We start from the raw sequence: 23,107 nt of genomic DNA on the forward strand, positions 1-23,107 counted from the left end.
AGTTTCAAGAAAGCGGAACAAATATAGTTCTACGAAGCGTTTAAAAATGTTTCACTAACATCGATAATTGCTTATTCATTCACTTCTTTATGTACAACACGACTGCGAAGGTTGTCCTATTTTGATTGAACTCTGCTTAGCAAACTAACTTCTTAAAATTCATTTTTTATTCTCTGTATGATTTCAGTGTCACTGAGCTGTTGCTGTTGATTCGTTGATAACTGTAGGCTAATTTGGATTTGAAATTCGCAATGGAAAGTGTTGCCTGACGCGAAGCAAAACAAAGCTAGAATTTGTACCAATTTTAGAACATAATAAGGCATTCTTTGATAAAAGATTTTTACACTACTTTGCGGTCACTACTACTACATCTACTACCGTACATCGAAAGCGATTTAAAAACAATTATAAAACATTGATGAACTTTTCGTATTTCTTCTTACTCAATGGTAAACTTCAATATTTTTTTTCGTATCGCACTTTGCTAAAAGCCGCTCGTGTGTCTTTTCTCTCGATAAATCATCCGTTACAACTTAAGGCTTTTTTTTTTTTTGTTTCATTAAAATAGGAAAATTACAAAAAACGATACAATTAACAACGAATTCTCTGCTCTTCACAGTGTTAAGCTCTACTTAGAATTAAACTTTACATTTGTTGTTGTTCTGGTTCCTCATCTCCGAGTAGTAATTCACTCATTTTTTTGTTATACCGTTACCGAATCAGTGTTTCCACTGACGATGATGATGGCCGTCGCGAAGCAAAACAAAATTCTACAATCAATTCAATTGTACCCTAAGGGATGCGGTTTATATTTATATGTATAGGATTCACCATTTTGTAGCAGTTAATAGTACATTCAAGGCGAAGGCGCGTTCGGTTGGCAGCACTGCTGCCAAACACCTGTCGGTTATCTCTCCTCGATGAATTGTTTCCATTATGTTAGATTGTGTGTCTGTTTTTTGTTATCAGAAAAATGGGTTGTTCTATGTAAATCGTTATCAAAATCTGTATGTGTGTGTTTGTATGTATTGCAAATTCTCCTCTGTTCCTGACATATAGTGTAGGTCTACTGTTTGTTTTATAATAATGGTTGCCAAATTCCCTGGTTGGAATTCACATACTCTGTCTATCCCTCTCTAGTGGTCATTCAAGTCGATCGGGATCGATGTGGTAAATGTTGGCGTTTCCAGTTCCTCGTGTTTCTTCATTTTCAGCATCTATTGAGGCAGGATAGATTTACAGATTTTAGAGAAGAATAACTCAAATTATGTATTATACGCTATACGCTTACAAACGAATGGACATCTACTATTAAAAGAAGCTTGCATGAAAAACACTGAAATGCATCGTAGATGAAAAGTGATGAAGATGTGTAATGTTAAAAGAAAATGAACGAATAAAAGCGAAGACGTGCAGATAAAGACCCTAATGAAAGAAAATTGATATTCTCAATTAATTGAATCCTTCTAGTATCTATATTAAATAAAAAGTAACACGTTTGTCCACAACTAAGTAAAGACGAGAATTAATTTAGTTTTACTAAATTAGGATGATATAGGAAATTAATGTAATGGGTGGAATGATACCATAACAACTGTGCTAATTTTCAGTTCGATAGGTGAAAATATATTTTAGCACCCGTCGTTCAAATTTCGTAATGGATTTACTATGGGAAAACTTACCTTTGCAAAGACAAATCGAAAGGTATTTTTACGATGAAGAATATTGCCGAAGACTGCGAAACAATCCGACACTTGTGAAAATGTTATTCAATGAAAATCTATTGACAAGGCGAAGTTGATAAACACGTAAAGGAAAAACAATAATAACAAAAATGGTCATAATTTCCGAATAGTATATGCTTGGACGGAAGTTTCTATACACAGAAACCAAAAATTAAATATCAATGCAGTGTAAACAGTATACTACTGTAAATATAAACCAAATTCATGTAGTGTTACTGCATAAAAATGCTCGAATTTTACATGATCGTGTAAAGTTAAAGTGAATTCAATTTGTTTTGGAACGTATTGAAGAATCGTCGCCGATAAATACTATTGAACATCTATTCAAGCTTAATAATACTCATCAACATCATCAGAGTTCGATGACATACTCTAGAGCAGCGTGCTGCCTTTGCCTCTTTGCGAGAGGGCGAAAACATGCTAAGCAGGTAAGGTAACGAAAAATGAGAGAGGAAGATGCAGCACTAAACACAACAGAGTAAAATTCCGTCAAAAAAGAATGTTCTCACAACTCCCCGAGGACTTCTTGATCGGGCGGCACACTCAAGAGTCCATTTAAAGCGTTGTTGTTTGGACTATTTTAAAGTTTACCGTCATTTATGTTTCCATTCAATACGATATATGAATTACCATCAGTGCACCAGATTCCGCTCATTTACGGGAAGTTATATGTTCAAATGTTTATTTAAAAATAACTATTGTGTCGATCAATACTATTTTTATGTCACAATGTAGCTCCAAGTATTGGTAATCAGCGGAAAAAAAAAAGAATTTGAAAAACTTTCATAAAAAAATATTTAATTGCATTTGTTACTGCATCTAAGTGTTCCTATTTCCGCTCACGTTAAACAGATTTCGTGACGAACTTACTAAAAAATGTATTATTTCGGATTTCGTTATATATCCTGATATTTTTTAGGGTCAAACCATAGCTACTACAGCAATAAAGAAGGCTGTATTGTTTAATTTTTTGCATGAGCACAAAAATACCTAGTGTGCCAATAACCGCTCACGAGGTCTTGTGTTTTCATATAGAGAATTATTTTAGAGGGATTCCACGGAGGCATGCAAGTCGATTCTGATCGACCATTTCAAAAATATCTGAAACTTTGCACAGTTTTTCAGTTCCATCTAAATCGTCATTTTCCGATATCAAATCTTCAAGTTGAGTCACGACTAACTTTTCAAAAGGGTGTATGTGAAAATGGTTCAAAAATATTCAAAAAGCTGCACAGCAAAAACGGTTCGTTCGATTGTTAGACAACTAAAGAAACAAAGTTAGACAACTAAATAAAGATTCCAAAAAAAATACACACAGTAAAATTTTTTTTTTTTTTTGCATTAAAAAACATCATTTTTGTCACAAAAACTCAAATATCTCAAAACCCTATCGGAATACCAACGTAATTTTTTGAGGGAAAACGGTCCATTATATTAGCTATCTACCATAAAAATTTGGTGATGGTAAGCCAATAAACAAAAAAGTTATGACATTTCAAATATTTCACAAATTTGACACTTAGTGAAAAAAAAAATTTTTTTTTTTTTCATTGTTAATTTTTTTTAGGACCGCAGTTTGTTGCTGATTTTTTTGTTAAGGGTACTACATGAGGTTAACAAGTTGTTCTCATGATATTTTATTTAATTATTCATAACTATTATAGCATCTATTAGAAAGTTAGACGCGATCCAGTGTTGTGATCTAAAGTCTTGATAGTGTCATATTTTTTATTGTACGTAACTGAAGAAAAATTCTCTCAATAGTGTTGAAACCTTTTGATAAAAGAAACCTATAAGAAATCTTATATTAAAGACAAAAGCTACAAAAAAAGTTTTCTATACAGGTATACGACTAGTTTACCTGCAAAAAGTTTACCTCGTAGAGAACAAGGCGGGTCTATACCCAGGTGATATAGTATACGTAAAGCAGGTCGGTTTTCTCCACAAAGTTAAAGTCTGATTACACCTGGGTATAGACCCGCCTTGGTAGAGAATCGACTTTGTTAATCATATTTGGGAGAAAGCGAGTAACTTCAACAACATCAAAAACATGATAGGTACATACCATGAACATACTCACGAAAAAGCTAAAAATATACTACCACTATGCTGCCCATAAAAGCATAACTGTCCCATATGGATTTTCGAACCAACACCTTTTTTCATCGCAACATCCATATTTTAATATATAGATAACTATGCATATGAAAATCAACACGGTTTGTTTGAAAATTTTGTGGAAAAATATGAAGTTGGTGCAGTCCCATATTGAAAAATAAAGGCATAACAGTCTTCATATAAACTTTTGACTCAAATAGCAACTGCAAAACGTAAATTGTGTTGAAGTTTATATTTTTTGCTGATCAATATAAGCAAAATGAGTTATCTGTGCGATTGTGTTAAATGAATATTGCATGTATAAATGCACTAGAAAATTATGAACATTTGTATGAAAAGAAAAAAACTCAAACTTTGAGCGCTATTTTCTCAATGCCTACTAATTCAATATGGGACAGTTATGCCTTTATGGGCAGTATGGTTATAAAAGATTTAATTGTAAAATTTTTCTTCAGTCAAGCAAACGACACCAAACTAGTCAGTAAAAACTTAAAAGTGATTTTGTTTATTAAAATCTAACGAGCAACATGAGTAGTCGCTTTCTCAACTGTTGCAGGCCGTTTGCAGAAAAAAAGTGTTCGAAAGAGCTACGAAATCTCACCGAAAGCACCATAGATAAACTGAAAGCGGCTGGTTATGCTCCAATGTCTACATTGAATACAAATTTACGCATTTGTACGTCCTGCCGTTTAAACGTTGACAAACGGGCAATCTGTACATCATCAGTGGATCAGGTTGCAGGAAGTTCGAAAACAACAACAACTGAGGAATTACTAGATGCACCGACAACAACTGAGGAGTTACCAGAAGTACCAAGTGCAGATAGTCTTGCCACGGTACCATCAGCGACATCTGTTTCAACAAATCAATCAGAAGATGAGTGCATCCAGAAGGTCAACATCGAACGCTTCAACGAAGGGATAGCTGGAATGAAAGTGACTCCGATTAAATGGACGAAGATGGGTTACGTCAATTATCCCGAGAAAAAATACCGTGAAATCAACGAAGCTGTACGAAGAAACCTCTTCAAATTAGGACCTGAGGATGTGGAAAATACAGACTACGATGAGGTAATTATGAATATGAAGGAAAGGTTCTCGAATCTAGCCACGACAAGGAAAGAAAAATTATTGATTTTGTCGATGCTGCCAAGCTCTTGGTCTATTCAAGACGCCATTGATGAGTTCAAAACCAATAGAAATACAGCAAAAGAGGCAAAACAATTCAAAAATAACTGTCTTGCAACCAAAAATGCTAGATCGAGTACTTCATTAACAGATGAGACAAAAGAAAAAATAATTCAATATTTTGAAGACGATGAAGTAAGTAGAGCTATGCCTGGCCAAAAAGATTATGTATCTGTAAAAAAAGATGGAAAGCGTCAAGCAATCCAAAAACGATTAATGATGACTACTTTGAAAGAAGCGTATACACGCTTCAAGGAAATTAACGAAAATATTAAGGTAGGTTTTTCCTCATTTGCAAGCCTTCGTCCAAGGCAATGCAAACTTCTATCCAATTCAGGAACATATAATGTTTGTGTGTGCACAACACACGAAAATATTAACCTAATCTTACATAGTTTGAAAAGAATCAATTTATCAAAGGATATTAAAATGTTAACTGGTAGTCTTTTGTGTGAACCATAAAGCGCATGGCCACAAGAGCAAGTTTAGCCAAAGAACGTGAGTATCCAATTAAAACTGCAAAAGAACTATTTGATTGGGCGAATCGCAGAAAAGAAGAAGATTTAACAAAATTATCATTTTGTTTTACTACTACTGAAGAGTACGAATTAACGGCATCAGAGCTCAGCGAGCAATATAATAACGCGAAAACGATCCAAGGAACCCAAAAATTTCACTGTTTCATTCCATTGTCAGAAAATAAAATTAAAGCAAAACTATACTCGAACTGTACTGATAATGATGCAAAAGTGTTCGATATTGTAAAAAATTGAATAACAATAAATAAATAAATAAGTATTAATAAAATGTTTTCATGATCTCATAACGCATACCAAAATCCAAAACTTTTAATGTTTATATATAACATTTAGAAACTCATCGATCATACTCTAAAAAAAATAACCTGGTAAAAAAAAAATATTTTCGTGTAATCTGTTAATTCATTTTAATTTATACATATATACACTCCCGTGCAAAAGTTTGGGTTCACCCCCTCAAAAACATACAAAAGTGTTCTGTCCATATCTCTGTGATTACACGTCCAATTGAAACTCTTTAAGCCGCATTCGAAAGGCAAAGAGTTATTCTTACTTCGTATGTATTTTTCAAAAAACATTTTTTGAATTTTGTATATTAATTTTTTACTTAAAGTTGTGACATTTTTCAAAAAACACACTGAAAAATCATATTGAACTTCCTCAGCATTGGGTCGACCAAAATTTTAAATCAAAGTGTCATTAGAATCGTAATCTTATATTCTTTGAAGAGACCCCACGAAATTTAGGCGGAAAAATCTGGAAAGTATTCAAAATCAATTAAACAGTCAGTCAAGTCATCGTGCAAAAGTTTGGGTTCACCCCTCAGTATGATGCAAATCGTGCAAAAGTTTGGGTTCACCTGAGCCGCACGCACATCATTTTTGTCAATATCTCTGCCATTTTTCAACCGATTTTAATAGTTTAAAGCTTTATTGAGCGCAAATAATGGCGTGTACATGATTGGTTTGAGATTTCACAGATTTAAGTCAGTTTAGGTGAACCCAAACTTTTGCACGATACACCATACTGAGGGGTGAACCCAAACTTTTGCACGATGACTTGACTGACTGTTTCATTGATTTTGAATACTTTTCAGATTTTTCCGCCAAAATTTCGTAGCGTTTCTTCGAAGAATATAAGTTTACGATTCTAATGACACTTTGATTGAAAATTTTGGTCGACCCAATCCTGAGGAAATTAAATATGATTTTTCAGTGTGTTTTTTGAAAAATGTCATAACTTTAAGTAGAAATTTAGTATACAAAGTTCAAAGAATGTTTTTGGAAAAATACATACGAAGTAAGAATAACTCTTTGCCTTTCGAATGCGACTTAGAGAGTTTCAATTGGACGTGTAATCACAGAGATATGGACAGAACACTTTTGCATGTTTTTTAGGGGGTGAACCCAAACTTATGCACGGGAGTGTACATATACATATAATATTTATACATATACATAATATTTATACATATAATATACATAATACTAATGAATACATGAAAACGACTTGTTTAATTCACGCAAGGCCCTTAACAATAAAATCAGCAACAAACTGCGGTTCCCGTAATAATTTACACCGAAAAAAAAAAAATTTTCTACTAAATGTGAAAATTGTGACATGTTTGAAATGTCATAACTTTTTTGTTTATTGGTTTACCATCACCAAATTTTTATGGTAGATAGCTAATATAATGGACCGTTTTCCCTCAAAAAATTACGTTGGTATTCCGATAGGGTTTTGAGATATTTGAGTTTTTGTGTCAAAAATTATGTTTTTTAATGCAAAAAAATTTTTTTTTTACTGTGTGTATTTTTTTGGAATCTTTATTTAGTTGTCTAACTTTGTTTCTTTAGTTGTCTAACAATCAAATGAACCGTTTTTGCTGTGCAGCTTTTTGAATATTTTTGAACCATTTTCACATACACCCTTTTGAAAAGTTAGTCGTGACTCAACTTGAAGATTTGATATCGGAAAATGACGATTTAATGGAACTGGAAAACTGTGCAAAGTTTCAGCTCAATAGAAAAAAATGAATTAAAAAATTTACCAAATTTTGGTGCTGTTGCTTGGAATCACTCTTTATCAAATGAAAATAATGTCAGACGGCTTCATTTAAAAGTTGCTAGAATGTATACGTGCGGAAAATGTTGGTTTTTGACACGAAAAATCAATCTTAAAACTAGTGAGCGAAAATAGGGGCATGAGCGGATACTGGTGCACTGATGGTACCATTTTATTACGGGGGATCTGTGTAATATTACACTAGATCAGCACTAAATAACGGTAAGAAAAAATCACTTTGGGAGCAAAAATGTTCGCTATTCCTCTTCTACACTTCAGAAACCACTACAGGTGCCACATTTTGGTTCATCATTATGATTTTGTTGATGATGTTTACATATTTATGAATTTCACTACAACCATTTTTGTTTACGAAATAAGTGGCATACTTGCCCCAAAAAGTATAAATTGCAACCAAAATGGATTTCGTATGTAAAACTAATTTTTTTTTCGTTCAAATGCCACAATAACTTACACATTTATATAGCTTCACGATGTACAGTACGTTTGAAAAAAAAAACTGTTATTAATTTACCTCTTCTCACCATGCTATTTAAAATCAACGAAATCTTATAAAAATTCACTGAAATATTATTGTTTTACAAAAGTTGATGTAAATACGTGAAAAATAGAGCAATTTTTGTCATATTTTGATCACTGTATTATGAACTATAAGGGAACATATTGTTAAGCTCAAAGAAAAAATATATTTTGTAGTTTTTATAAAAATCAGGGGTGGCACACTTGCCCCTATGGCCTACTTGCCCCAAATTCTGCTAATACCAAAAGGTTCCATAGACTTGACGATATGCGGAAAGTATTGAGATTCATATTATGAAAAGTGATAAAAGTAGTATGTAGACCTTGAAAAATCGATTAGCTTCAATAGATTATTATCGAACTTTCGAATGGAAATAGTATTCTTCTGTGAAACACTTTTGACTTTTAAACAGCCGATATTGAAACACAGAAAATCCCTGATGAAATATTTATATATTTTAGCAAGCAGGATACCAATCACCACAAATGCAAGTCGAAAGAACAATTGACAAAGAAATGATGGAAAAATCTGGTAGAAATATAATCATCCTGGAAGCTTTATCAAAGTATTTCAAACTTACGCAGGATCAAATAACTGTGCAAAAATAAAGCCAAATAAATTTTAATGTAGAGCTTCAGATTTATACGCACAAACAGTGAACAATTTAAGCTCAATTAATAAAATTAACACCCAATAGACTCAATAGTGCATGTCGAGTTCATCGATTGATTAAGGTCATCCAAAAACTGCTGTACTCAAGGCCTTCGACTCAACAAGCACATGCAGCAAACGAATATAATGTACACAAGTAATTCTTAGAAGATTAATAAACAAGATCTCATTTTACGATCAATAGTTACGCTCGTGGATCTAAAGGCGTGAACTCCAATGAGTTCTTATGTATCCTCAAATATTCGTTTACCCACGAATTCCGTGAGAAATACACAAAATTAGCATAAAATTGTAATAACTAATCAATAACAAAATGTACTATCATGGTAAAACTTGTTATTATGTGCAAAAATAATAAAAACATTTAATATCTAAAGAATAGCAAACATCATCATTATAGTAAAACATGTCATTATTTTGATATTTGAAAACATTATTTAAATAATTCATGAGAACAAACCAATATCAAATGTTGCCATAATAGCTTATTTTACTATTCGTATGATATTCATTAAAGATTCAAAAAGCAAAAGTTTTTTAGCAGGAAATCGAGAAGTTTATTTTTCAATAATGCTAAAATTAGATATTAAATTCAAGGAACTAAAATTACCGTTGTTTTGATCTACGCGTGAATAGCTTATTTATTGATATTATTTAGTTTTTATGCCATACAAATTTAGTTATTATTTTTCTTATTTTATCTCTTATTTCAAACAAACAAAGAACAAATTTTGCTATTAAAACATTCTATTTTAATGGTATATTTTGTTATTCTTTTGCTATTCTCCTCTACCCGGGAAGGTATTAAACTTCTTTTAAATGTTTATGCCAAAAGACTACAATGCCAAAAGTTTATTATGCCAAATGTTATTATGTCACCAACCTTATTCCACGTGGCTCCCTGACTGGAATGGTATGCAACACAGGACGATGTGCTGCCAGAATTCGGCATGCATTGCGAAGATTATGGTGAAGTTGCTTAGTTCAAAAGAATAAGATGCTTTTCGTGACGTTATACGTGGATAACCTGGTGATTTAACCAAACGGCCAGAATGGTAGTTTTAAAACTACAAAACTTTTCAGTACTACATTTTATATAAAATCTCCCGAAAAGTAGTTTCTATTAAATCTAAGATAGTAATCTGAAACATTCGCCCTACCAAGTTATATGCTAAAGAGAAAATCGATGAAAAAAAATCGATCGTTGCATTTACGCCCTTTGATACTGAACGCGAGAATTGAACAATTTCGATTCTTGTTTGAATCCGAGCCTTTAATTTTACGTTGAAGCCATTAGCGGAAGTAAAGTTTTGTTAGCGGTTGTAATTCTTCTTGAATAAAGTCTTGGGAAAAACTCTAAGATCTCTTCTTTGAAATTCGATACTTCCCTACCTCGATGGTCCCTTTAATATCGAGAGTTGACTGTACAAGACTACAACATACATCCTAATTATTCTACTCTTCCTTAGGGTGACCAAATCGACCCACTTAGATTCAATGACGTGCAAATACACAGTTAAGAGTTAAGCATAAAACCCTCAATTATTATTCCGTCATAAATTTACACTTGATTATGATCGACTAGAAACTGTTTCAGGATTGTTCACACAATTCTCCGTAATCATACGATAACGTATTCTGCAAGCAAAAAAAAAAACTAGAGATAGTCCCAGTGGAGAGCGATTGAATCATCAAACCCGAAAAGAAGAGAATTAGTGGGAGTAATGTTTGCGCATCGCGTTTTTATTTTTTGAGCGCAAGAAAAACAAACATTTGATCTCAAACAAAGTAGGAAAAATACGCTACTAGATACGGCGCACCGGGGAAGTGACTCGAAGCGCGAAAAGAAATCTCGCAGAGATACAGGGAGTCAATATTTGCAGTTGAAATTTAAGGCGAATATATTGCGAACCACCGAATTCGACTGAATTCTGGAATGAGTAAGTCAACTGGCTATTTTTGAGAGGAAACTTGGAGTATTCATGATATCTGGGCTTTGTTTTATGATTTACCTTTGGGGAGACGTCATTTGGCATAAAGCCATTTGACATAAAGCCGTTTGGCATAAAGCCGTTTGGCATAAAATAATTTGGCATAATAGTTATTTGGCATATTGGACGTTTGGCATAAACATTGAAAACTGAGTATGTTTTTGGCACTATCATTGCTAACATTCTCACATGTGATTTTCCTTCTTCTGATCATAGGCTGTCCTTTCTAATTACGTTGTTAAACTAGCGGTTCGCATTGTAACTACTACATTATAACATTTTCACTGACAATTTTGCCTTCTTTTCTACGTTGGTAGTATAACTACTAACATTTTCATCGACGATTTTTCCTTCTTTTGATCACAAGATTTTCTTTTAAGTAGCACTATTATTTTTTTCTAATTTCTTTTTTTTTTATGCCAAACGTCCATTATGCCAAATGGCTTTATGCCAAATGGCTTTATGTCAAATGGCTTTATGCCAAACGGGGTAGCCCCTTTACCTGTTAATTGACGGTCACATAGAAGATTTGTATAGTTTGAATTGTAGCGTAAGAACACCCGTATTGTACAGTGCGAAAAATTAGAAGAATAAGATTGACTTCCAACATAGATAGCCAACTAATCTAACAAAACCATATTCGACACACAAGCACACCGATAGACAGAAAAGTGACACTGAAAAAGACACGGTGCAATAGTAAACGATAGCAGATCACTCTAAGTAACAATTGTGGTTTTATTACGGTTTTATAGACCCTTTTTTGGATACAAGTCAGTCATAAACCCATGATAAAACCTGACGTGTTACGTAAGCAGAGAGCAGAGGTGTAAAAGCATAGACAAACACTAAGAGAGACGCCATTTCGAATTTCGCTCTAAGCTGGGGACGTACCTTAATGTCACCTTTTGCCTGTTTATTGCGATTATGAATCGCGCGTTATGAAAGGAAGTAGCACACAGAATGGATCCCAGAACGTAATGTTTCAATGGTTTTTTTTTTCGATCATGAGTGTGATGGGAAAAATGAAAATAAATCAAAACGAGTGGGTTAATGTCTGAGTTAAGGTAGGTATCCGTCCTCTCCGGTAGGGTGATGATGGTTGATGTTGGAGATTCTAGTAACGGATAGTTACTTACAACTTAAAATTTAAACTGTTTATGCAATGGGGCAACTTAAACTCGAATGTTATTAACCACTTAAGAGTAAAAAGTACCGATTGGATGATTCGATTGCAAATCAGACTCACCTGCTGTAGTTTGTAGTGGTTGATGATGTCCTGATCGGCGGGACACGACTGCGTGAAGGCATCCAGTTGGTACATGTGGTACATATACCGCCAAAGGGCCGTCAGGTGTTTCTAAAATTGTCATAAAATGAATTAAATTCATGACTTTTTAATTACATCCTTTTCCACTTACTGGTATTTCAAAGTCGACGAAATACTTTCCCGCGACGCGGATGTGCTGCAGCCGGGGCATCAGCTCGCAATCGAAGCAGCACATGGTGTCTCCGGTTAGGAAGCGGGTGCCCCTCGCCGCCAGGTGGTCGTTGATTTTCCGCAGGTGCGCCAGCAGGGCGTTGTTCTTGTTTTCGTCCTTCTTGACCAGCATCAGCTTCAGCTTGGAGTACAGGTTCTCGATCAGGGTGGCCACTTCTTTGTCCTGTTGGTAGAAAAGAAAGACTTGGTTTTTGAAAAACAATATTGGGAAAGTGTACCATTTATGGCTGAAGTGATTCCCTATTTGGACATATATGTTTTTTTCGAAAACTTTCACATTTTGAATTTGTTTCAATGTTTTAACGTCAAGATTCATTTGATATCAAAGTACTATAACACACAGAATGATTAAAAATTTAAAAATAATCAAATTATCAGGTATAGCGAAATAGGGAACCATTATGTCCATAACATTGCATAGTACACCTACCGTAAAACGGGGCGAATAGAAAAAGTGGGGCGAATAGAAACAAAGCGACCTTCAGTTAAAAATGTTTATATCATGTAATGATAACCTTTAAAAACCTACTGAAATACTTTTTTTCCCATTAGTTTAATAGCAACAGAGTACCGCTAGACTATTTTCAAATTAAAAATTTTGCTACATTTCTCATTAGGGGTCATGCACAAATTACGTCACGCTCCGAGGGGGGGGAGGGGGTCAAGCCAAGCGTGACAAGTCTTACAAAAATTTCGGAGGACTCATACAAAAAACTTGACAAAGGGGGGGAGGGGGTCAAAAAAGTTGAAATTTAGCGTGACATAATTTGTGTACCATCCCTTACAAAATTGAGAAGAAAACATTGAAATCTCAATCATTTTTGATAGCTTGAAACATCCGCCATTTTTGCTGATTTCAAAAATGATCGAAAATTGAACTTAATTTTAAAATTTTTATTTTTTTCCTTCACTAAGTGATATTTCTTCTAGATGCGCTTAAAAATGTGTTTATTTTTTCATTAAAATGAAAAAAAGTATTGATATTTACTGAACAGTGTTTCTATTCGCCCCATTGCGGGGTGAATAGAAACATACAACATTTTCGTAAATCTTTGTACGATATAATTTTTATTTTTTACCAGCAATTGGGGTCTTAGCAAAGATAGTCGCGACCCATATTTAAGGCTATTAAAATTGTTTTTTATCCGCTCGGTTTAAGTTGTACACATTCAAACGTGTCGGAAAGTGTTTTTATTCGCCCCATTTTACGGTACCCTACAACTTTTTCAGAGGCGACTCGTAACCTCACTTTTTACCCGTTCTACGAATCTAAAAATGATTAATTCGGCAGAATTAGCTTAAAAAGCAAACAGTAAATTATTGGAATCGTTGTTTCCAATTGTTTGTTTTCTTCTCAATAGATGCAAATTTGTTGCTGAAACTCAAGAATTTCTATTCGTGGAACAGGTAGATTTGAGGCTAGGGAATCGCCACTGAACTTTTTTATTTCATTTCTGTCATTTTCTAAAAATTGACTCAAACACACTTACTCAAAGAAGGATTAAATATATATGGTTTTTACCTTAATTTATTTTACCCAAAGCGGTATTTGTAACAAAATATGTCAAAATTGTGATATGCTGTAGAGCAAAATTATAGTTATTTTATCAACATCCTGCATCTAATTTATAACACTCGGTGTTACAAAACATGATCGTAACTAGTTAACACATCATGTTATAATTTGATAGTTTCAGCTATTCGGGTGACTCTATGAAATCCACCAAGAATTCATTCAACGGAAACCTGTCTCTGTAGTTAACCCACCTGCACAAACAGATTGTATCCGCCCGGGACCGACTTCATGATGTGTCGCTCGATTTTGTCATTCTCCAGGATGGCCAGTCCGTTATCGATCAGGATCGGCGGGTGGGTCGCTTCGAAGTTGGTACGGAAATCGGGCGGAGGTTTTTGCATGTCCACTGTCGTGACCTGAAAATAAGAAAATAGAACCCAATTAGGAGAACGGAAATAATCGCACAAGTTTTTAAAGGAAGCTGCAATGTCAAAACGCATTATACGATGCAGATGGTATTGAATCAGTTAGCAGTAGCAATAAAACAAATCTGCTTTATGATAATTGCTACTTCGGCGTAGACGTTCCCAAGGCAGGCAGTCAATTTCAATGGGATATTGAGGTCGAGGCGATACTTGAACGATTTAGAGAGAACCTATTCATTTCAATAGCCACACGTTCTTCCTTCCAGCTATATAGATTCTGTTTTTGCTTACATCGACGATCTATCGCTTCGCCATTTAAGAAGATCGTACATCACATGGCGATTGCGTCTGTTGATCGGTCTTTCGCATGGAGTCGTCGCGAGTCGGAGAAAATAGAAATGAACCTGCTGACTAAGCAAAATGGGCAAGAAACACTTGGCGTAGCCAGATGCCTCCAAAATTGTGCACCAGTTTCTCACCAGAACATTTTTTCCTATAGCTTCGTCTACGTATAATGCAACGTAATACACAACACAATCTGTAGTTCCAAACAAACAGCAGCATCCGGCGCTTCCACAGCTCCACCTCCACCATCAACATTCCGGCACTAATTTTAGCGCAGCTGATCCAACCAAGCTATTTCAACTAGATGTAGCTAGGGCGAAGTGGTTTAAAATGTACTCATCATAAATTTAATTGGTAAAATCGGAGCACACCAGTCGTTTTCTATGACTAAGCCTGCATGTCTGAGCAAAATTTTGAAAAAAAAAGTGGGCCCGTTTTGAAGTTACGCTTTTATAGTATTGTTGGGGGTTTGGCATCTAAGTCCGAAAGAGACATGGATTTGCGAAAAAAGATGTGTTTATAGTTAGTACTCGGATTCAGTTTGGCTTTCTATTCCGCAGAATCATAAGGTGTTCTGTAGCTTAGTTGGTTAAAGCGCCGGTCTAGCGTACACGGAGTCGTGAGTTCGAGTCTCAATAGAACGCGTATTTTTTTCGCAAATTCATGTCTCAATTTGTCAAACAAACACACTGTGTCTTCTAATTGCAAGTTTCTAAATACTATGTTTCAGACATACCAGCAAATCTGGTTTATGCCAGTAAAGGGCAAATATTCATTAATGTACGCTTTTATAAAAGTATAAATCCATCAAATTAAAGGAAATCAATAGTATTTAAACGGTTTTCCAATTTACCGTGATTATCAGAAGAAATTTATCATCAAAACTTGTTTCACAGATGATTTGTTTCAGTGCGTTAATGATTAACGGGTCGCAAAGATTGATTAAATGAATAATGATTAAATTCAATTTTATCATGATTAATGATTAAAAATTTTGAAGTCATGATTAATGATTGTGATTGATTATTAAGCCAAAGTATCACGGCATAAAAATTAACAAGGCAGGCTCTTTACTGATGTAAATATCAAAATTGATTGTAAACATGTGACGTCACTCCTATCGTATCATATACCTTCCGGACCACTAGATCATTTTTTTCGCAAATTTGTTCGAGATGGATAGGAATGACGTCGTCAAGTAGCTGTCAGTTTTCGGAATATATCACCTTCTTACTATATTACACCGAGCCAAAGTATGATTAATGATTATGATCAGTGATTAAATTACAATTTTAGATAAACTCAGTGTGATTAGTGATTATGATTAACCTTTACGTGACATCAAATTTGATCAAAACTTTCAATTTCAAAATAATAGTTTTTTTTTTTATTATCATTTATCGTATTTATATTGAGAACGTCGCGACCTATTGTGAGCCCGCATTATACAAATCTCATCCAACAAGTCGTTGGCGAGTAGTGTGTGATTATTGAGTTGAAATCGAATTCAGGTTAACTTCTGCGTCCATGAGTCCTCTCGTGGTGTTTAATCATAAGTGTACCGATAAATTTTCAAGACTGTGATGCATTCGTTGCATACTTAAAGATGTTTTGGGCATCTCATATCATTTAATTATTGTTTTTATGATTAATCTTAGGTTTATTATTAATCATTCATTAACTAATGATTAAATGCCCGAAACGATACACTAAACGACTTGAAGTATGTAACTAATGGGTTATACACTAATGGTGGTAAGCTCCATCGAAGTTAATACGCCAATCGCGTATTATCCTATAGCAAAATCGAAGATAATACACGATTGGCGTATTAACTTCGATGGAGCTTACCACCATAAGAATAGATAATGATGATGATATTACTCATGATTAACAAACAATCCTAACAACTACCGAAAATTTAAACATTACATATAATTTGCAATTGGATTGGATGGACAAATTGATGTGAAGATTTGCGAAAAAGTTACACGTCTTCTCAGTGAGAATCGAACTCACGACTCCCCGATCTCTAGTTGGGGCGCGTTACCACTACGCCATGAGAGGACTCATGAACGCAGAAGTTAACCTGAATTCGATTTCAGCTCATTAATCACGTGGTCCTTTTTCGCAAAGTGCACCTCTTTCGGAAGAATTAGATGCCCATCCAAACACAACGCTTTTCTATATATATCCAATGCCTAGCCCGAGAGCGCATTGTTTTTTAGGTATAGGAATAGCACACTACACTAGCCAGCAACTGCGCTGGCTGAGGTATCTATTGTGTGGGCTTCCAATGGGTCGCGACGTTCTTAAACGACCGGTTACGGAACATGAGTCCGTTGCTCGATAAATACTTGTTTTTAATTATGAATCGTGGTTTACGGCTAACCAGCCGAGTGGAAGTTTAACAACTACCGAAAAGCTAAACATTACATATAATTTGCGAAAAAGGACCACGTGATTATTGAGCTGAAATCGAATTCAGGTTAACTTCTGCGTTTATGAGTCCTCTCATGGCGTAGTGGTAACGCGCCCCAACTAGAGATCGGGGAGTCGTGAGTTCGATTCTCACAGAGAAGACGTGTAACTTTTTCGCAAATCTTCACATCGATTTGTCCATCTAATCCAATTGCAAATTATATGTAATGTTTAGCTTTTCGGTAGTTGTTAAACTTCCACTCGGCTGGTTAGCCGTAAACCACGATTCATAATTAAAAACAAGTATACAATCCTATATAAAAATCTTTTGAACTTCGTTATGGCAAATTAATCACACTACAAATTGAACTTTAACACTTCACTTTTGCAAAAAAATAAAATACTAAAATCACTTGTAAGGCGAGCAAATACCTTTAAACTCTAATATGTGTTGCTTATCTTGACAGATAGGCCTATTTCGTCTGCGACTTACAGACTTCTTCAGTGTCGAGTGCTCGAGTCGAAGCTCATTGAAGGGATCCATTCGTAGTTGCTACTCCGTGATTGACCAGAACCGTTTAAACCGTTTAAATATACTGATTGTTTTAAATTGTTGGATTTATACCTTCAAAAGGGCGTAACTTCAAAACAGGTCCTACGATTTTTTTTTTCAAATTCTACCCAGACATGTAGCTTAGCCATAATATAAAAGCGGTCTGGGGACCACCGTCGTTGTGTTTTTGCAGTGATAGAAGTAAATAATATAAATATCGATTACATTTCCAAATCGACGTAAGTATACGGTTTTGAGAAAATTAATGGATCATTGAAGGTTGTTTTTGTCAATGCTCACCGCATCAAAACAAAGGCGCCATTGTATATGGGATTTAACATTGTGACAGCATTGCTGTTCTGTCAAACACACAAGGCTACGGTGGCGCTATCTTTGCTTTCCATAGCGGCCGTTTTGACTATTTTAATGATCCATTGAGAAGAATCTAAATCACCGGCATCCACCACTTATTCAACAAATATGCTATGTTGTGAATCTCACAACCAGAGCCGCGTGTATCGTTTTTCTTCGTCTTTGACGTTCCACAATAGCTAGGGTTCCCATATCTTGGATATTCGAAATAAGGACATTTTTAAATTGTTAATTGTTTTGTAAGTTTCATTTTGTCTCCGAACATACCCATATTCCGAGCAGCAGCGATTTCAATGTTTTTATTTTATTCAAATTTCTATTGTTGAGGACTTGTAATGTAAAGGAATAGAGAGAAATTTGAATGAATTTCTTGAAAATCACAGTTAAAAAATAAATGATCGGAATGTTTGAAGCTTGAGATAAAATGTTTTTATTGTTAAGACAGTATTCTTCTGTTAATAACCCTTGAAAGAGACAGTTTTCTTTTATTAAAGTGAAAATGTACTAGTACTATTCAACGTTATTCCCGCTCTTTAAATTATTCGTCGTATTTCTCGAAAGATCTCGTGGAACTTCTATTTAGCGGATATGAGTAGAAATTCTAAAATATAACTAATCTTTTGCAAAAACAACTTTTTCGAAAACACTTGGGTGTTTCGACTACGCCAGTATCTTACAATTCACCAAAACTCGCAAAAGGTTTACAATGGATCATTGAAGGTAGTTTTTGCAAGTGCTCACCGCATCAAAACAAAGGCGCCACTGTATATGTCATTTAACATTGTGACAGCATGGCTGTTCTGTCAAACACACAAGGCTACGGTGGGGCTATCTATGCTTTCCATAGCGGCCGTTTTGGTTATTTTAATGATCCATTGGGTCCTAAATCCCTGTTTAAATTTCTGTGCCAAACGCTTAAGTTTAGGCCAGAAACACATATTTACTCGATTCTTAAACGTTTTTCTTTGTTTTAAGTAAAAAAAATGTATCTATTTTTTCGAGATTTTGTCACACCCTTTGGTTTAAACTAAAATTTTGGGTGAATTTTGTTTCCCGTGTCCTTCCCAAAATGTCAGATAAGAACAACCCCGGTGTTATAAAGTTGACCCCTGTAGCGTTTTTTGTCGACTAAGTGAACGTCAAACATGATCAAAAGTGTCAAGGTTCAAATTTGGAACCAATTTGAAAAATAAAGTTTAAATATGATATAGCCGTTATTTGAGCGGGATTATTTGGCAAATTAGTAGCAAGAACACGCTCTATCGTGTTATTTATTAAAAGCAAGATGTTATCAAAAGTTTTAGGACCCTTTTGTTTAGCGGGGTCTCTGATAATAAGTATCTCAAGGTTATTGTTTGAAGTCTGCCAAAAATCACAGTAAGAATCCTCCTTGCCAAACTGGCGGTTTTACCCAAACTGTCAAGAATTTACCAAAGGTCTCAAAATATCCATTTAGATGTTCAAAGAAATCCTGCAACAATCTCGCCAGCAATTTACCGATAATGTTCAACAGAATCTGCTTAGTGTCTTATATAGATCTCGTTAGAAAATTACTGAGAACATCAGAAAATAATCAATTATATTTCATATAATCTAAAATATATATTACAAACCCACTTGTAGTAGATATGGTAAAAATGTAGAATACAATTTTATGTTTTTGTTGAGTGTGTATGGTCAAAGAAATTCATTTAAGCTGCAACAAAATGCTACTAGGATTCCTCGAATGATGGTTTTACAAACAATCTGCTACGAATCTCGTTAGAAATTTCACAAAGAGGCTTCCTTTATGTTTTTCTTTTGAGAATTTACAAAAAATCTCGTCAAAAAAACCTAATAACCAGTTTTTGAAAGAAATCTTACAGAGATTTTATACTGAGAAGCATTTGTAGCTAAGTGAAGTGTACGATGTTAAGCAGTCGTTCATTCCCTGGTGAAATTAGGTAGTTTAGGCCGTTGTTTATATTAATTCATGAATTTTGAATATTCTATGGTGATACCAACAGTACTTTCTTGATAAGAACATTCCTTCCAAAATATTAAACGACGATGAGAAACACTTTTATGTTCCCATGATTGCTACCATTTGTGCTAAATTTCGATTATTCTGATGTTTCGAAGATCTATTTCATTCTTATAGCTATATTATAAAAACTTTGTTTCAATTTGAATTGTATTTAACATTTCATGGTTCGGTAAGTAGAAAAAGCAAGACAACACTTAAAATTTGAAAAATCATAAAGGACACCTCAAAAGAATATCAAAATCAGAACATGTCCTGCTAAATCAGGAAGGATGGTAACCCTCACACTAGCACCTTCTGCCGGTCTGGTTGCACAAAACATAATTTTGTACAATATGCTTACCAGATGATGATAGAGTGTGAACTGGGCGATGGTTTTGACAGAAAATTGTTCTAAATATTTGTCTGTTCCTAAATCTTTCTTCTAAAAGTGTAGTTCGTAGTTACTGTATTTATAGTCTGGCGAATAGGAAATCCCAAAAAATGGCATCGTGAAACCCTAACTAAAATCGCTGGCAACTCAATAAAAGTTCAAGCCAGTGTTCTTCTTGTTTGATCAATGTAAACAAACATTTTTCCTTGATCAACCAATGATTTCCAAGAGCCGTGTATTTTTTAGATACCCCTTATTCATAATACCAATAGAGATTTGTAGATTTTTTTTTCCCAAATTTATCATTTTTTTCTTATTTTTTTGTTAATTTAGATATTGCAACAATCACAATACTGCCCACCAAATCAAGCACTCGCAAACTGCTTGGTTGGATTGGCTCCGAAAGTCCTATTTGCCAGATGATGAATAAGTGACTGTAATATGAACCCTCTTTTTATATCATTTTTCGTCGTGTACATCGTTTAAATTTTGCATGCAATCAGCTCACATTCAAACATTAGGGATTTTTGTTTATTAACCTACAAAAACTTTATCACAAAATGATACACCGTTTTATTCAAACGACGTTGTAATTTGTTTTGTTTTGATTCGTCGCTTTGTCTCTCCATATAACGGAGCGGTGTAAGTAGTGGTTAGGTTTAGAAAAAGAAACATTTAAAAAGTTCCAGAAATTAACATTTTAAAAGCGAAAACCGTGTAGGTTCACAGTGGAATGAGAAGATTTTTTTCTGCATCTGATTATGATGAATCGATGATCAAAGTTTATAATTAATATTTCATAGATAAATCTGTTTAAAAACTTTTTCAAGAAATGATCCGCGTTTCAGTCAGATATTTTGAGCTCACATTGAATTCGATCAAAACTCATGAAAACAAACACGATAGGGATTTTTCGATACCTCCCTTCTACGCCTACTTGTCCCATGTCGTAATATCGACACGCTTTGAAAGATTGTTCAAGATTCAATTAGGGACGTACAGGGAGCTAAATACGGGTTTTTATTTCTATATTTCTCGATTACTTTTCCAAACGGACGTAAGTAACTTTCATATGGTTTTGAGAAAATAATTAAAAACAATCAATACCTTTTTCTGCAACTGTTTTGAAATGAATCCCCTTTTTAACAGTCTTTTGCCGGGCACATCGCTTAAATTTTGCATAAAATCAGTTTGTGTTAAAAAATTAATTTAAAAAATAAAATTTGCACAAAATCAGTTTGCGTCAAAAAATAATGACAAAATGGTACACCGTTTAAATTACTTACGACGTTTACCAATGTAAGATTGACTCAAGTAATGTTTTGATTTGATTCGTGGTTAAGTTACGTTGTCTCTCTATATAACAGAAAAGTCAAAGTAGTGGTTAGGTAGCGAAAGGTGAAAATCATACGTCGTTTTGCACGGTGTCTCTGGTAGAACAACATTAATATAAAAAAATCAGTATCGCTAAAATATCCACCAAATGAAAGCTTAGGATTTTCCCTTTCATTTGAGACCTGTTTGGAAATGTTCTATCGGGGGGTCCTGAACATTTTTTTCAAAACAGTACAATGCTGTTTTTTCAGTACTGATTTCTAAATTATGGTTCACATAGTCATTTTCTTTCATGCTTATCTAGGTAGCCATGAGAAAATTTACTACAAATAGTTAATCAATGAATAAAAAGGATTTACCATTATACAATTCTATTTAAACCAATTACAAACACGACATATCGATAAAGTAAATACGGTTAATACGGCCTACAAATGCGCACTATTGTACATTACTACAGCTCAAAGATGCTGTCGATCACATGCTTCGGAGTTCTCCGGAACTTTAACATGATTTCATGCAACTTGAAGATCGAAATTTACGGTTTCACTGGCTTGTTTCCCGTATTCCCTCAAACCACTTACTGTGATTTTACAAAACTCCGGGATATGATAGCGCCAATGTGGAACTTCCAGCTATTGGGTGAGCAATCCACGTTTTTGAAAAGTTCTTAACCTTTTCTGCAAAATCATCATCCAGACTCCTTTGAAAACAACTTTTATGTACCTGATCAAAATGATGAAGCGCCTGAAATACATTTTTTCATTGAAAATTGATAATTTACAGAACAGTACGATATATTACAATTGCTAGCAAACTTGGATCCCATTTTACTTCCAAAACATGCCGATTTTTCAAAAGCTTCTGACAGTTTCAGCTGATGAATCCACATTTGCTGTGGCTTAGGCAACTGATGATCCTCACCTGTAATAAAAGAATCAAACAATCAAACTGCTGATGCTTACCCATTCATCGACATTATTTGGACCAATGTATTATACTTTTTTGTCAATTGGATTGACAACACCTAGTAAAATATGCAAGGAAGGTGGCAGGCAATTTGTTCGTCGGGTGATCTATCGAGCAGCAACAGTATTTTTACGCCAGTATCCTTACAACGGCATTGAGTCCCGATGACGTCGGAATTATGCTCGATAATCGAGAGGGTAACCTTAAAGGACCCTTCTCCATCGCTTGCAGATTGAACTGCCCAGGCAAACCCCCCTGTTTGGAAGTCACATAATCAACTAACTCCTGAACGTTATTACAGTATATTACAGGTTTTAATTCAGTTTCTGCATTATCGTTCAAATCAAAGTGCAGATGTGATACCTCTAAAAACCCCTGAACCGATTGGTTATGTCTGCTGATTTTGAAGACGATGTT

General features: G+C 34.6%; 1 protein-coding gene across 3 annotated transcripts in view; it reads right to left on the reverse strand.

Annotated features, from left to right (window-relative positions):
* LOC5569564 (chloride intracellular channel exc-4) overlaps positions 1 to 23,107 on the reverse strand; it is a 154,861-nt gene continuing 131,754 nt past the window's right edge. Inside the window, exons 3-7 of one of the 3 annotated variants that reach the window (XM_021839562.1) lie at positions 14,126 to 14,290; positions 12,279 to 12,521; positions 12,107 to 12,217; positions 11,752 to 11,769; positions 1 to 1,217 (exon numbers count right to left, since the gene is read on the reverse strand). In XM_021839562.1, the coding sequence (XP_021695254.1) occupies positions 1,137 to 1,217; positions 11,752 to 11,769; positions 12,107 to 12,217; positions 12,279 to 12,521; positions 14,126 to 14,290 (618 nt within the window). In that variant the 3' untranslated portion in view covers positions 1 to 1,136. The remainder of the gene's footprint in view (positions 1,218 to 11,751; positions 11,770 to 12,106; positions 12,218 to 12,278; positions 12,522 to 14,125; positions 14,291 to 23,107) is intronic. The other 2 variants (XM_021839568.1, XM_021839557.1) reach the window with 2 other exon arrangements.

The sequence above is a fragment of the Aedes aegypti genome, chromosome 1 (genome assembly GCF_002204515.2).
Source record: "Aedes aegypti strain LVP_AGWG chromosome 1, AaegL5.0 Primary Assembly, whole genome shotgun sequence".
Taxonomy (NCBI): Eukaryota; Metazoa; Arthropoda; class Insecta; order Diptera; family Culicidae; genus Aedes; species Aedes aegypti.